The following is a 15,935-nucleotide window of genomic DNA, read 5'->3' on the forward strand; positions in this document are numbered from 1 at the left end:
AGTCAGAAGAGCTGGATTTGAGTCTTAGCTGAGCCAGGCTGGCTGTGTAGCTGTGGGCAAGTTCCTTTGTCATCGTGAGCTTCAGTTTTTCATGTATAAGAGGTAGTAAAAGTAGGGGCGCCTGGGTGGCTCAGTCGGTTATCTGCCTTCAGCTTAGGTCATGCTCCCAGGGTCCTGGGATTGAGCCCCAAGGTGGGCTCTCTGCTCAGCCGGGAGCCTGCCTCTCCCTCTCCCTCTGCCACTCCCTCTGCTTATGTTCTCTCTCTGTCTCTGTCAAATAAATAAATAAAATCTTTTTTAAAAAGTTAAAAAAAAAAAGATGTAAATGTCATCTACCCCATGAAGTAGTTGTGAGGATCAAAGAGGTGATGGATAAGAAAGCACTCTGAAAACTTGAGGACGGTATGATATAAAGGGTTAGCAGGAAGCAGCACATGGTAAATTTGTGCTGCTTATATTAGCAGTTCACATATAATTTTGAGCATCATTTGCTGTATTAAAGGCACCAAATTAGATGATGTTGGGGATACAGATTTAACATAGTGCCCTGGTCTCCTAACTGGCTCCCTCAGACAGCTGAAAAACAGGTAATAATGTGGAGCATTTCTAATAATGGGCTCTAGTCTGGCTTCCATTCTCATTCCCCTGAAACAGTGTTCCCTTAGTAAGTTTCCAGGGGACAGCCACATCTGTCCATCCACTGGCCGCTCTTCAGGCTTCATCTTATATGACCTCCCAGATTGCGCTAGAGGTAGTAGAGACAAGTGAATGAGTTTGGAGTCAGCCTGCTTGGGTTTTCATCCCAGTTTATCCTGAGTCAGCCGACCTTGAGTTTCTTTGCCACAGTTTCCTCACCTAGAAAAGGAGAAGTGAAATGCTTCCTACCTCAAAAAGTTGTGCTGATTAAATTTGATCATGTATTCAAAGCCCTTCACACAGTACCTGGCCATAATTAGGATTTAATAGATGTTAACATTTTTTGTTAGTGTCTTTGTCACTCTTGAAACCCTTGGCTTCCATGACGTTCCATACTGTCCTGGTTTCTACTCCCTTCCCGCCACTCTTCTGGTCATTCCAATTTGCTTATCCCCTATCTGGCTCTGAATGCCGCTATCTCTCCAAGCACATTCTCTTTCTCCCTAGGCAATCTCACCCACACCTATGGCTTCTGTTGTCCTCCACACATTGATGACCCCGAAATTCATATCTACAGTCCAAACCTTTCTACTGGGCTCTGGTCCTATCTATCTTGCTGTCAACTTCCCCTGTCCATTTGAGTGTCTTCCGGGTATCTCAGACCCAGCTGGACTTTCAATCTTCCTCCCAAAACTAGCTTCTCTTCAATATAACCTGTCCTGTTGAATGGCATGACCATCCACCCTGCTGCCTAAATCAGAACCCAGAAGTGCTTCTTGATACCTCCTCTCTCTTATCCCATATCCACACCTGTCATTTTTATCTCCAGATTATATTTTGAATGCGTCCATGTCTTTCCATTTCTCCTACCACCATCCTGTTCAGGCTACCATCGTGTCTCCCCTGGATAATTGCAGTAGCCTTCTAACTATGCGTAGTCACTCACACCACCCAATCCATTCTCCACAAAGTGGCCAGAGTGAATGACCTTTAAAAAAAAAATCTGACCACGTCACACTGCTGTCTCTCCATCCTTACATTACCTCCACAACTCTGTAGCACTCTCGGATAAAAACCAGTCCTTAATGTGGCCTACAAAGCCCTTTGTGGTCTCGCCTCTCCCCACCGCCTTCTGCTCTCTCTCTTTCAGTCTCACTGCTCTTCTTCACAGGGTCCAGAACATACCTTGCTTCCTTCTGACAGGCCCTTGTTCCTGCTGTTCTCTCTGCCTGGAATGCCCCCTCACTCCCTTTTGGCCTAATTAACTTCTGCTCATCCTTCACATCTTTACTTGAACGTCTCAGGGAAGTAATTATAGAATAGGTCATGGCCCCTGTTTTATGCTTTCACAGACCTTCCCTTTGAAGCTTTTTTGGTGGTTTTAACTCTACATTTATTCATTTGATCATCTCCTCAATGACATCCTGAGACCTCTAATATTCTGTGAAGTATAACCTAGTCATGGACCATGGGACATTTTGCCCCTCATTGTGTCACCACTGAGCACATCATTGGTGTGGGGGAGATATTTGTTGAATGAATTGCCAGGGTGGCCAAGAGATATGATGTAAGCGAGGCCTTTCCCTGCCCTTCCCCATATCCTTCCCTTAGCAGCCACTACGGCTGCAGTTACTATAAGTGGCAGAGAGGAGTACGTTCGAGAGTTCGGGTTATTTTAGAAAATTACTTGCAAGTGTCAAGGTAAGAAGTTAAAGCTTTGTCTTCTTGCCCCAAAGGAGACAGAAAGGATGACCCAGGAATCTTGTCCAGGTCTTGAGCTGTACTTCTCTGTAGGTACCAGCCAGACAGGAAGAAACCCTGGAGAGAAAAGCAGTAGAGGGAAGAATGAGTCCAGCTACTCTAGACCAAACTAATTATGAATTGAAATCTGATAAATTTCAGTTCTTTTTTTTTTTTTAAGATTTTATTTATTTATTTGACAGAGAGAGAGACAGCCAGCGAGAGAGGGAACACAGCAGGGGGCGTGGGAGAGGAAGAAGCAGGCTTCCCAGCAGAGCAGGGAGCCCAATGTGGGGCTCAATCCCAGGACTCCGGGATCATGCCCTGAGCCGAAGGCAGACGCTTAACGACTGAGCCACCCAGGTGCCCCCAAATTTCAGTTCTAATTATAAGTTTGTTTGTTTGTTTAGAGGGGGAGAGAAGGATAGAGGAGAATCTTAAGCAGCCTCTATACCCATCACGGAGCCCTACATAGGGCTTAATCCCACAACCCTGAGATTATGACCTGAGCCAAAATCAAGAGTCGGACACTTAACTCCTGAGCCACCCAGGTGCCCCTATCTTTTAATTTATGAGAGAGAGAGAGAGTGAGAAAAGTGCACAGCGGGGAGGGACAGAGGGAGAGAGTCTTAGGCAGACTCCATGCTGAGCATGGAGCTCAACATGGGGCTCAGTCTCAGGACCCCAAGACCGTGACCTGAGCCGAAACCAAGAGTCAGACGCTTAACTGATTGTGCCACCCAGGTGCCCCTTTTTATTTGTTTTTTATATTTTATTTATTTATTTTTAAGGTTTTTTTGTTTGAGAGAGAGAGAGCACGAGCAGGGGGTAGGAGTAGAGGGAAGGGAGAAGTAGGCTCCCTGCCGCGCAGGGAGCCTGATGTGGGGCTCATCCCAGGACCCCAAGATCATGACCTGAGCCAAAGGCAGTTGCCTAACTGACTGAGACACCCAGGCGCCCCTTTTTTTATATTTTAGAAATCTTTGAAGGGTAGCATTAGCTAAATATGTATATTAAGTATACTGTGGAAAAAATGGAATACTTATATAATATCTTTTACTTATGGGTGATTTTTGGCAGGTAGTGAGTAGGTTGGTGATTCTCCAAGAAGTTGGAAATGAAGTTTGTCCTCTGGGGGTTAAACCACTCAGATCTACATGTAATAAGAGCAGTATCATGTGGTCGTTAAGAGCATAGACTCTAGAACCAGATTGCTTGGGTTCAAGTCCTGATCCTGTCATCTATTAGTTGTGCACATTGGGCAAGTTACTTACCCTTTTTGTGCTTCATTTCTTCATGTATAAAATGGAGATACTTAACCTTCTGCCTACTTCCTAGCGTTATCATGGAGGGTAAATGAGGGAAGTCCTGTGTAGTACTGGGTAGGAACAGGGCCTCACATGGTGTGAGCACTCATGAGTGTTAGCCATTTGTTATTAGCTACTAGGAAGCCACATGTGTCTCAGAGCTGAATAATATGTGAATCGGTGATTGTTAAATATCTGAAGAAGTAATGCTCTTTTTTCAGTTAAAAATCAGTTTTAAAGCCAGTGGAGTAATGAGTAGCCAGCAGTGAAACAGAAAGTGAAAAGTCCATGAGGGAAAACTAGTAGCACGCCCAGATAAAAATATCGAATCTGGATTTGGTCACCGGAAGGGGGTTCTTTGGTGTAGACAGGGCGGGTTTGGCTGGCTCACTAGTACCAGAATGAAATTTCTGTCCATGGCTCATCTCCCTTTAAATCCATGCTCACAGAACAGCCCTTCTGATGCGTAATTCAGCTTCTTGGGCTTCTTGATAACTGGAAGGGTCTGGAGGTTCTACCTGTATAGAGGATGTAGGTGTTCTAATTTCAATTGTGAATTCATAAATGGACCATAGGATTGATAAATGGTTAGAGCCATCCTAGAATGTCTTCACGTCTCTGGGTACCATGAAGTCCTGTTTCTGGACTTCAGAGGCCAAAAATGAGGCCTGAATTAGGGTCATTCACCAAGGTAATGCTAGCCTTGGAGAGGTCTCTGTGGTCAGCCAGTCAACCTTTCTCTGACCCCAACCCCTTCCTTGTGTCTCTCTTCAGTATTGGCCTACTGGTGTGAAAGGGTTTTTTTGTTTTGTTTTGTTTTTTTGTTTTTGTTTTTTACCTAAATCCTTCCTTTTACAGAAGAAGAAATTAAAGCCCAGAAAGGTTTAATGGCTTGCCTCAGATCACACAGCAAGTCTATTTTTAGCCAGGTCAAATTATCAGGTCTTCTCTTTCAGGCCAGGGTTATTTTCCTGGCATCACCTGGAGATTTATTAAGGTATCCAAAGCATTTTTTTTCCCCCGCTGCAGCCAGGAGAAGAATGTCTACATAAACACAGTTTTGGACACCGAATGTTGGACATTAAGTTGTATCATAGAGCAACAGTGGATGATTATCTCTAAGGGGTCACAACCTCATTCTTTTTTTTTTTTTTTAAGATTTTATTTATTTATTCATGAGAGACAGAGAGAGGCAGAGGGAGAAGCAGGCTCCCCGTGGAGCAGGGAGCCCAATGCGGGACTCGATCCCAGGAACCTGGGATCACAACCCAAGCTGAAGGCAGACACGCAACTGACTGAGCCACCCAGGCTCCCCTCACAACCTCATTCTTAAGTGCTTAAGGACTAGTTGGCCAGCAAACTTCCTGTGGACATATCTGTAGCCAGTGTAGACTTGAGACATAAATGCCCTCTTAAGGAGACAAATTTGACAACTAAAGACCAGCACTCTCTTTGGTTTCGGCTTTATGTTCCGTTCATTGGGAACCTCCGCTTGCTTAAACACCTCTGATAACTCTTCACTGCCTGTGGGTGACTCACCTCACAGACCTGCCTCTTGGTGATCTGCCTTTGCCCTCTCCCACCATCCCAGCCTCCTCTCTGATCACCCTTCACATGTGCCCTGCTCTGCAGCTTACGGACCATACTCTGTTATGCCTCAGTGCATTTGCACATGTTGTTCCTTCAGGCTAGAATCCCTCTTGTATGCCTGGTAATCAGCCTTTAGATTCAACTGATACATCTTTTTTTTTTTTTAATGATTTTTTATTATATTATGTTAGTCACCATACAGTACATCCCCGGTTTCCGATGTAAGGCTCGATGATTCATTAGTTGTGTATAACACCCAGTGCACCATGCAATACGTGCCCTCCTTACTACCCATCACCGGTCTATCCCATTCCCCCACCCCCCTACCCTCTGAAGTCCTCAGTTTGTTTCTCATAGTCCATAGTCTCTCATGTTTCATTCTCCCTTCTGATTACCCCCCCTTTCTTTATCCCTTTCTTCCCCTACCGACCATCCTAGTTCTTATGTTCCGTAGATGAGAGAAATCATATGATAGTTGTCTTTCTCTGCTTGACTTATTTCACTTAGCATTATCTCCTCCAGTGCTGTCCATGTTGTAGCAAATGTTGAGAACTCGTTCTTTCTGATAGCTGAGTAATATTCCATTGTATATATGGACCACAACTTCTTAATCCAGTCATCTGTTGAAGGGCATCTCGGCTCCTTCCACGATTTAGCTATTGTGGACATTGCTGCTATGAACATTGGGGTGCATATGGCCCTTCTCTTCACTACGTCTGTATCTTTGTGGTAAATACCCAGTAGTGCAATGGCTGGATCATAGGGTAGCTCAATTTTTAACTTTTTAAGGGACCTCCACACTGTTTTCCAGAGTGGCTGTACCAACTTGCATTCCCACCAACAATGTAGGAGGGATCCCCTTTCTCCACATCCTCTCCAACAATTTCAACTGATACATCTTGTTCCCTGTGGCAGAACCTCGCCGGATCCACCCTGAACTTTCCCCACCAAACAGACTTTCTTCCTCTTTGTTATTCTCATACCTCAGTTATAGTTCTGTCAGTATCTGTTTACACATCTAACATCACTCTTTTTTTTTTTTTTTTTTGACAGAGATAGAGACAGCCAGTGAGAGAGGGAACACAAGCAGGGGGAGTGGGAGAGGAAGAAGCAGGCTCATAGCGGAGGAGCCTGATGTGGGGCTCGATCCCATAACGCTGGGATCACGCCCTAAGCCGAAGGCAGATGCTTAACCGCTGTGCCACCCAGGCGCCCCCACATCTAACATCACTCTTAGATTATGAAATTCTCCAAGTCTGGAGCCATATCTAGTTCATCTTTGTATCCAGAGCTTAACCCTAACCCAGAGCGCAGTGGGTGCTCAGTGTTTGTTAGGCAAATGATGTTTTTGTCAAATGACCACCTTTCTTTTTGGACATGTGGATGAAGCCCTTTCAGTATGCATCAACACCATCTCTTTGCTCTGCAGTTTTCTCCCAAGCAAGAGCTTTCCTTCTGAAGTGGGAGAATGGAGAAAGACCTGTGTTTATAAATGTCATTACAAAGCCTAAAACCATCAAAGCTCAAGGGATGGCATGCCTTCTGCACTGTGGCAGCTAATTTGCCTTGTATTTTTCCCCCGAGGGTTAGAATTCCCCCTTCCTTTGGGCAGTACTGGAGGGGTGCTAGCAAATTCTCTTTCTCCACATTCATCACTATTAGCATGAAAAACCTCCCAAGTACCTCAAACCAGATTTGATGATAGTTTTCTTCTGTCAGTCATCTTCTGGTCATACCTTCCTGAGGCTGCTCTGTAGTGATCCTCCTTAGATCAGAGGGCGCTCTACTGGGCTCCCATCAATAGTACTGACTCTTACAGCAGCATCAGCTGTTTCTGAAATTGGCTGATGTCAGCCCTTGTGTTTTGTTTCAGTTCCAAATGTGGCCTTTTCATGAGATGACCCTATATGCTGGAGTCATCTTTTCCCTCCATACCCTGAGTGCCACTGTAATATCACTGAATTAAAAAGAGAGGCAGCTACTGTGGAGTTACAAATGAGTAAGAACAATACCAGGAAGGTGAAAGTCCCCAGTGAGCCAAGGCTTTACAAAATATCAACCACCAAACATTTATTTTTTTAAGCTCAATCCAGAATAAGAAGGTGAACAACCTATCTTTGAATCATTTCCTCATTTGTAGCCAGGGGGTAATAATGACCTATCCTGCTTGCCTCTCAAGGTTAGTGTAAGAGAAGAATGAAATCAAGTGGAAGAGCCCATAGGAAAGAGTAAAGTAGTGGATTCAGTCTTCAGTGTACATCAGAAACACTGGGGCTTGTTTAAAATGTGGATTCTTGGGCATAGTCTAAGCAATTCTTACCATGTAGGCTTCAGGTAAGGCCCTGGAGTCTTCATTTTCAACCAGCTGCCCCCGGGAGTCTGATGCTGCTGTTCTCTCAACCACGTTTCAGAAATACCACTGCAAATCAAATAGCAAGTGTAAAATAGTTATTTGAGGCAGCTTTACTGTCTCGGATCTGGAATCCAAAGACTTGGGTTAAATTCCAGCTCTGCCAATTCCTGGACCCATGTCCTCGAATCACAGCCTTCTCTGTGAACCTTAGTTCTTCATATGTAAAAAGGAGATGGCAACCTCAACCTCACAAAGTTTTGAGAATTAAATGAGAGCCTTTGTGAGCAAGCCTACCTCAGTTCCTAACTCATGGAACTTAGTGTTTTGCAGAGTGAGAACTAAGTGTCCACGACTTCTGGAATGTGGTGTCATGTTAACAAACACCCAGCAAAAGATAATCCTTGGCGTCCGTCTTAAGTGTCATGGAAATCTGGATAGAACCTTAGAGATTTAGTCCAATCCTTTGATTTACAGCTCATGAACTTGATACTAGGAAGGGAGGATGGGAAGCCCAAGATCATGAGGGTACCAAATCACATGAAATGTGTTTAGTTTTTAGATAGAAAATTATTTCCCAGTATACTGAAAAAAGAAAAAAAATGAAAAATCATTGTGGCATAGTAGCAGAACCACTATTAGTAATTTTTGAGAAACCTCATAGAATGCGGGCAGTACCCCAAGTACAATGATTATTTGATCCACACCTGCCTTGTACCAGGGATTTATTAGCAAAATAAAGGTGGAAATGGCTAACTGGCTCAGTTTTCAAAAAGGAGGAAAAAGAGATCCTGGAAAAAGTAAACTCATAATCCTTTTGACTTGATTCCTTCATCAAATTCTAATGGAATTCTGTGGAATTTTGCAGATGATAGAATAGGTGGACAATGAGCACTTAGAAAAGAGTCCATCACTAGGATTCAGCAGTAGTGAATTAGTCATGACTTCATGTTTTCACTGGGTTGCAAGTCATGAAACCCTCTCTTGATTTCCACAAGGCATTTGGTAAGCTCTTTCATGATATCCTGACAGTAAGAATGTGGGCAGGAAACCTAGAAAAATCAGATGCAGGAATTCAACACACTCAGCAGTTTGGGGCCCTATACTGGAGAGGTGGGATTCCTAAACACCTTGCTAGGGCTCATGTTGAGGAAAAGGCATGGGATTTGAGGTCAGCAAGGTGGCTTTTAATCTCGGTCTTGTACTTCCCAGCAGTAACCTCGGATGAATCACCTAATATCTTTGGGCTTCCCTTGCCCAGCCTGTGCTATAGGTATCTCTCATGAGGTTGTTACAGGGACTAAACTAGATGATGAATATAATAGCTCTCTGTGAACTGAAAATGCTTTATAAACAGTAGTTACCATCATCATTCTAGTACTATAGTTGCTCATAAGGGGGTTCTTAAGTCATCTGTTTATGTAGTGGGCATCTCTGGATGCAGGGTGAGCCTGGTATGGGCCTCATGTAGTTTGATCTGGCACTAGACAGATACGGGCTCAGAGCCCTTCCTGTGTGGTGCTTAGGGATACATCAAGGGAACTCTTCCCAGAAGAGATTGAGTGCTCTGTTGGAGTTGGACCTGGAAAAAGGAGACAGCCACCAGCCTGAAGATGGAGGAGGCTGTAGGAGGAGCTAAGACAGCAAAGGCTTGGGAAAGCCTGTGTGACTGGGGCAGGAAGTGGAATGGGGTAGGAGGTGGCCAGAGCCATGACCCTGGTGGGGACGCTGAAGAAAGAGCCCAGGAAGGGCATCTGGGTGGCTCAGTTAGTTAAGCGTCTGACTGTTGATTTCAGCTCAGGTCATGATCTCAGTGTTGTGGGATCGAGCCTCACATCAATGGGGAGTCTGCTTCTCTCCCTCTCCTTCTCCCTCTCTCCCTCCCCCCACTATTATGCACGCAGTCCCTCTCTCTCTCTCTCTCTCTCAAAAAAATACATAAATCTTTAAAAAAAAAAAAAAGAAATAAATAAAAAGAAATAGCCCCGGGAGTCTTGAGTGCAGTGCACCCAGGCAGGCTTTGTCTTTGGACAAGAGCACTAGGAAAAAAGTGTAAGGAGGTGTTTGTTCTAAATCTTGGGATTTCTTTTTGTTGTTATCCATTTATCATTTTACAAACCAGCACTTAAGTGTAAGGAAAAAATGCAAGCAGTATCAAAATGGTAGAAAATCAATGCTGTTTTTATCCCTGCTTCCAGATGTCTCACTACTTGAAAGGAGAAACTGATAACCAAGTAGTGAAGTCTTCCAGATGTTCTCTAAGGATTGTGTATGTAGAGTTTTTAAATAATGGAATTATAGTGTACACTCTTTCTGACACTTGGATTTTTTTATATAACACCTTACCTCATTATTTTTAACAGCAGCATAATATTCTGTAGTATGCATGTGTAATTGTATTTCACCCACTCCTATTTTTTTTTTAAGATTTTTTTTATTTATTTGACACAGAGAGAGAGAGCACAAGCAGGGGAAGCGGGAGAGGGAGAAGCAGGCTCCCTGCTGAGCAGGGAGCCGAATGCGGGGCTCAGTCCCAGGACCCTGGGGTCATGACCTGAGCCAAAGGCAGATGCTTAACTGACTGAGGCACCCAGGTGCCCTGAGCCCACTCCTGTTAATAGACACATGACTGTTCCTAATCTTTTAGTATTAAATAGTGCTGGATATGTGTCCTAGCTCATTCGCAGGAATATTTCTCTGGGTAAGACTTCTTTCCTTTTTTTTTTTAAAGATTTTGTTTATTTATTTGAGAGAGAGAGAGCACGCACACACAAGCTGGGGGAGGGGCAGGCAGAGGGAGAAGCAGGCTCCTGCTGAGCAGGGACCCCCCACACACACGCGGGGGGGGGCTCAGTCCCAGGACCCCGGGATCATGACCTGAGCCGAAGGCAGATGCTTAACTGACTGAGCCACCCAGGCACCCCCCTCTGGGCAAAATTTCTATCAGTGGAATATCCAGGACTCCTGTTTTAGAAAGATGACTGCTATAGTCATGTTGTAAGAGAGGAGGAGCAGAAGCTAGAGAAATGGTCAGTAGATGGGGATAGCAATGCTCACCTTTCAAGGTTCAGAAGCTATTGGAGTCCCCAGGAACTCCCTTCCTTGGTTGGAGTCCTCCTGGCCAATAGAGGGCCCCACAGGAACACAGTTCCTTGGGCTTTAGCTATCTGACCAGAGCTGCCTTCTGAGGAGAGGTTCGGGTGATTCATTCATTCACCACCACTCCTCACCAGAGTGCTCACTTGGGGCTGCCAGCCTTGAAAGCTATTGCCTTCAGCCTCTCACATCTCATCTGGTTCTGAAGAATCAGTTTGCTTGGCTCCTCATCAGGTTTCCAACTTGCGAAATGTGCAGGAGATTAGTACCTCTCCTGCCATCTTATCCTGTCCCTAACTGCCAGTCCAAGGATCCTTGCAGTTGCCTCTGGCAGCCATAACTGCTGAATCTTCTGCCAGCTGCTCTAGGGACCTAGAAGAGCAGCTTTACACCCAGGGCCAGTATCCAAAGGCAGGAGGGGGAAGTATAGTCTCCAGTGTGACCTTTCACCTCCCAGTTCTGGGTGGTTTAGGCCCTTTGAAGTTAGCCTTGAAGAACCACACACTTGGGTCTAAGCAGCCAACAGTTTATCACATCTGGTGATCAGTCCTTCAGTGGTTCCTCCTGAAGTCTGGATTTATGGAGGTCAGATGGATTCCACCTAGGAGGGGCTTCCGCTCATGACATGAGGAGACGGCTGCCCCTCTTTGAAGGGGAGGCAGTTTTCATAGCATTGAGAAGCCCTCACACCAGTTCCCCACACACCCACCCACCCACCGAGTCCTTTGTAAGCAGAGTGGGGGGGAATAGAGAACGCCTGAAGCCTCCTGCTCGCATTCCTAGACACCGACTCACTGCGCCCGCCGCCGCTGGAACAGCAGAGCTGTGTGAAATGTCAAGAGGAGTTATGCTCATGGGCTCCCTGGCCCCAGTCTCTTTGTGGCTTGCATTTTCTTCCATCTGCACTCTGTTCATCAGATGAAAATCAGAGGGTGCAATTAGAAGATAATTTGCTAGTTCCAGACTTAATTTGGGGCCCCCTTCTTGCCTGATCGAGTTACAAGGGAACATAATAGATTTTTGGTGAGAAATAGTTGGCTCTATCACTGGGAGAAAGAGCTCCCAGCTTTCCAGCTGAACAGGCCTTTTGGTATCCTGTGTGTTGTTTCCCCTTTCTACCCTGCCTGACCTCCTCTATTGCTCCTTTGTGGTCCCCAGGTTGGGATCCCAGTCACCTCAGAGCTGGCTCAAGAAGTTTAAACTCAGTTTGAGACCCAAGGAAAACAGGGAGCCCTCCGCAAACTCCTAGGGTTGAAAGTGTTGAAGCTGGAAGCCATTTAGAGATCTAACCAAGGCCCAGACAGAGGCAGCGACTTGCTGAAGGCCACATAGCTAGCCCATAGTAGTAGTAACAATAGTCTTAATGGTATTAGCAGCTAACATTTATCAACCCTTAATGTGTTCCAGACTCTGTGCCAAGGGCTTACACGCAGCACATTGTCACATTCAAACCCAGACAGTCTGGCTTCGGGCCCAGACTGGGTTCCAGCACAGCAATGTTAGAGCTCAGTATAGAAAGCCTGGGTTCGAATCCTGGCTTCTCCTCTTACTTATTTAGCTGGGTAACCTCATACAAGCAATTTAGACCCTGTACTTCAATTCCTCCCTCTGTAAGAAGGGAGAACGCATAGCACTACTGACTAGTGTGGGTTAAAATTCATTCATATGTGTGAGTGCTGTGAGCAGTGCTTGGTGCAGAGTGAGTGCCCATCCAGTGCTGCTTACTCCCTGCTGGCTGCCTCTGGGGCTGGAGTGTGGTGTCTGTGTGCCAGTACATAGATGTGGCTGAGTTCTGCACACATGCCAAAAGCTGGTCTTCACTATTAGGGGCAGTAGACAGAGTGCTTGCATGCCTTAGCTGCAGAGCAAAGGTTGGTGAACTATAGTCCATTGCCTGTTTTTGTATGGCCTGTGATTTTTACATTTTTTAATGAGTGGGGGTGGGGAAGCAAAAGAATGTTTCATGGCACATGAAAATTACATGAAATTCTATTTTCATTGCCCATAAATAAAGGCTTGTTGGAAAGCAGCCATGTCCATTTGTTTATATTTTTTATATGGCCACTTTCGCACTGCAGTGACAGATTCTGTATTTGTGTAGGCCTGCAAAACCTAAAATATTTGTTCTCAGGCCCTTTAGGGAAAAAGTGTCCTGACCTGTGATCTACAATCACACAGAGTATGTTTGAAACCCAGCTGCACCACTTACTAGCCGTTTGTCTTCAGGTTATTGACATAACCCTTCTGAACCTCAGTTTCCTCATCTGTTAAATGGGGATGATAACATCTACCCCATATATTGGCAATTTAAGTATGATAGATAACAAATGGAGGGCACTTAATACCGTGGAACATACCAAGTGTTTAATAAATGGTATCTGGGTGCAAACACAGGGTGCAAACACAATCTCTCTTATCACACTCATTGTTACCCTTGTGCCCAGTCAGTAGAGGAATGGGAAAAGGTTCCCTTGTAACCCAGCCACCACCTTTGCCACAGACTTTCCTGTCACGGTGACAGGGTGACTTCAGTAGAGAGGAATGTGTGCCTGGTAGGAGAGAGCGGCTGTTACTCCCTCAAGTCCAACAGTGGGGTCTGGATGTGTCCCACTCCAGCAACCTTGCTTTTCCCCTCGCAGCCCTGCAGGCAGAGGAATAAGGGGCTTTCCCAGTGGTGGGCTCTGGTTTGGTCATCCCCTCAGCTGGTGCTCTTCAGCCAGGCTGCCACTCCAGATACTTAGGCCCATCATCCCCACAGGCATTTCCAGCCTTGTCCTCCATCGTGCTCCATTTTTCAGTTTGAGAAGCCTGGTTGCCAGGGACACAGCAGAAGAAGCACCACTGCCCACTGAGGCCAATGGATGGTGTTCTGGCAATGAGAGAAAAAATGAAAGAGAGGTAACAGGTGACCTGGGCTCCAGTTCCTGTGCTGTCTCCAACTGGCAGAAAGGCTTTGAGGGATATATTTCCCCTTAAAGAGTCAGAATGAGCTCTGGGCTGAGAACTCTGGCTGTGGGGCTCTCACACAGGCCTACATTTAAATCCCAGCCCTGTCGCTGACTAGTATTTTGGACTTGGGTTAGTTAGCTAATCTCTCAGAACCTCGCTTTCCTTGTTGGAGAGAATTCCCATCTTGGAGAAATGAGAGAGTGCTACACAGGGTTTGCTACGTGGAGAAACATCAGGTGTCAGTTAACACTCTAGGCCTTGTTTCCTCATGCTCAGCACAGCTCTGCCCAGAAGTGGAGTGGCAACCCCCATTGGCTAGCTCTGGGGGCTGTCCCCAGGCCAGGCAGAGGAAAGGGATGAATGGGGAGCCTAGCGCCAGGACCCAGTAGATACCAGTCCGGAGCAGAGAATCTAGAGGGCAGCTTTCTGGACCTGGGTTTCTAGTCTCTAGACCTGCCTCCCCTGCCCAAGAGACAGCACCCCCCACCCCCCCAGCCCCCCCTCACCACCCCACCCCGCCTTTTGGGGGGGGCGTGGCTTGGCCTGGAATTGGTATCCTGTGCTTTCCTTCACCTCCGAGCAGAGTTGCAGAGTTAACTATCCTTTGGGCAGCTCCTCAGGCTGGGGACACTTGGAGGCAGATGGGCTCTCTTTCTCTCTCTCTGCCCTGCCCTTTCCGAGCTCAGGGGTGGACGCTCAACCAGTCCTGGTTATTGTCTGTGGCGCTAGCCTGCAGCCTCCCTCCAGCCCAGCTCCACCCCTTGCCTGCAAGGTCTATTTCCTAATAGCTGCTCCAACCACACACCTCGGTTCCGCGAGGAGCCCCTCCTCTTCCTCCCTCCCTCCCTCATCAGGGGAGGGACTGAAGAAGAAGGCTAACTTGACAGCAGCTCTTCTTTCTTAGCTAGTCACCGGCTCCGGCCCAAGAATCCCTGTGTGTGTGTAGCCTCTGCAGAGAGGTGTTTCTCCCGGAGTCCTGAGGGTCCACCGGAGCTTCCGAGAACTGGGGAGGAGCCGTCCCAGCCATGACCCCCTGCGGGAATCTGCTGGGGGGCAAGTGGCCCGGAGTCCTCACGCCCCTCCGGCTTCTCCGGAGGGAGAGGTGAGCCCTGGGCAGCCCGCCCACAGCCAGAGGTGCCGGGAGCCCTGGGCCTGTCATGGTGGCCGTCCGCAGCCAGCCTGAGGCACTCCCAGACGGGTTTGCAGCTGAGCTTGTTTATCTGGTGTGGGAAGAAGATGGGGAGTTACTTGTCCGTCCCGGCTTACTTCACCTCCAGAGACCCCTTTCGGTGAGTTGGGCTCTGAGTCCCCCTCTCCACATCTCCTCTTCTGGCCCCTGATCCTTAGGGTGGGCAGAGGCCTCCCAGAACCTGCTTCTCAGATTTCACTTGTCCGTTGACCATCGGTACTGTCAGGCAGAAGCTAGCAGAAGCTCTTTCCAAGCAGAATAGGCCTGGGGAAGGCTTCCACCATGTTCTAGGAAGGTGAGGTGAGAGATACGCCCAGACGGAAGCTCCTGGGGAACTCCAGCTCTGCTTCCTTCCCAGGCACACCTGGCAGAGCCTCCAAAAGATGCCGGTGACCCTGCCTGTTCTTGGTGTTACTGCTTCCGGGGGAAGAGCACAAATAGGGCGCTTTCTTCCAGCTTTCACATGTCTTACCTGCAGTCCGTGCTGTCTGCCAGGAATTTGTCCCAACAAGCAGGATGGGCAGGTTTTGTCAAACAGCATGGAAGAAGCTGGCAAGGCCTGGGTGTGGGCAGCCTAGTACACAGTAGGTGCTCTATAAACATTTTTTATATTAATGGCAGGCACATTTGCCTCTGGCACCAAGGGCTTCTGAGTTCCCAGGTGAGTACAGTTGCTAGGTAAAGGCCTGGGCAGGTGCTTCTGAGACTGGGGCAGTTGGCTTTGAAGTGTCCTGAGCTTCCTGCCCAGCCCCCGCCAACTCCCCCACTCCCACCCCACGCAGGCCAGTTCCCCAGACCTGAGACCTCTGCAGGCCTTTCTCTGTACGGCTTCTCAGAGGGAGATGTGGAAACTTTCTACTTCTGACCTGCCTTTCTTTGCTCTCTGCCCCACCCTACCTCCAACAGAAACTCCCCAGGGGGTTTCTAGCCCTCAGGGTCCCTCCTGAATGGAGCCATTCCTGGCCAGGGTGGGGCTTGTTTTCATTCTTCAGAAGCAGCCTGTTGTTCCAAGGGCTGCCTCCCCCTCACCAGTGGTCCTGGTCGACCTCTCCCTTTTGGCTTCCCCAACCCAGCTCCA

The 15,935-nt window shown here is 47.2% G+C and overlaps 1 protein-coding gene across 5 annotated transcripts in view; it reads left to right on the plus strand.

Annotated features, from left to right (window-relative positions):
• Nucleotides 1-15,935, plus strand: part of LIMK2 (LIM domain kinase 2) — a 55,261-nt gene that overhangs the window by 15,857 nt on the left and 23,469 nt on the right. For 2 of the 5 annotated variants that reach the window (XM_026484859.4, XM_057305707.1), the window contains exon 1: nucleotides 14,858-14,957. The exons of 2 other annotated variants lie outside the window; for them this stretch is intronic. In XM_026484859.4, coding sequence (XP_026340644.1) covers nucleotides 14,905-14,957 — 53 coding nt within the window. In that variant the 5' untranslated portion in view covers nucleotides 14,858-14,904. Of the gene's footprint in view, nucleotides 1-14,208; nucleotides 14,771-14,857; nucleotides 14,958-15,935 lie in introns of those variants that run through there. One more of the 5 variants, XM_044379022.3, reaches the window with a different exon arrangement.

Source organism: Ursus arctos, unplaced genomic scaffold, assembly GCF_023065955.2.
Source record: "Ursus arctos isolate Adak ecotype North America unplaced genomic scaffold, UrsArc2.0 scaffold_34, whole genome shotgun sequence".
In the NCBI taxonomy this organism is placed as follows: Eukaryota; Metazoa; Chordata; class Mammalia; order Carnivora; family Ursidae; genus Ursus; species Ursus arctos.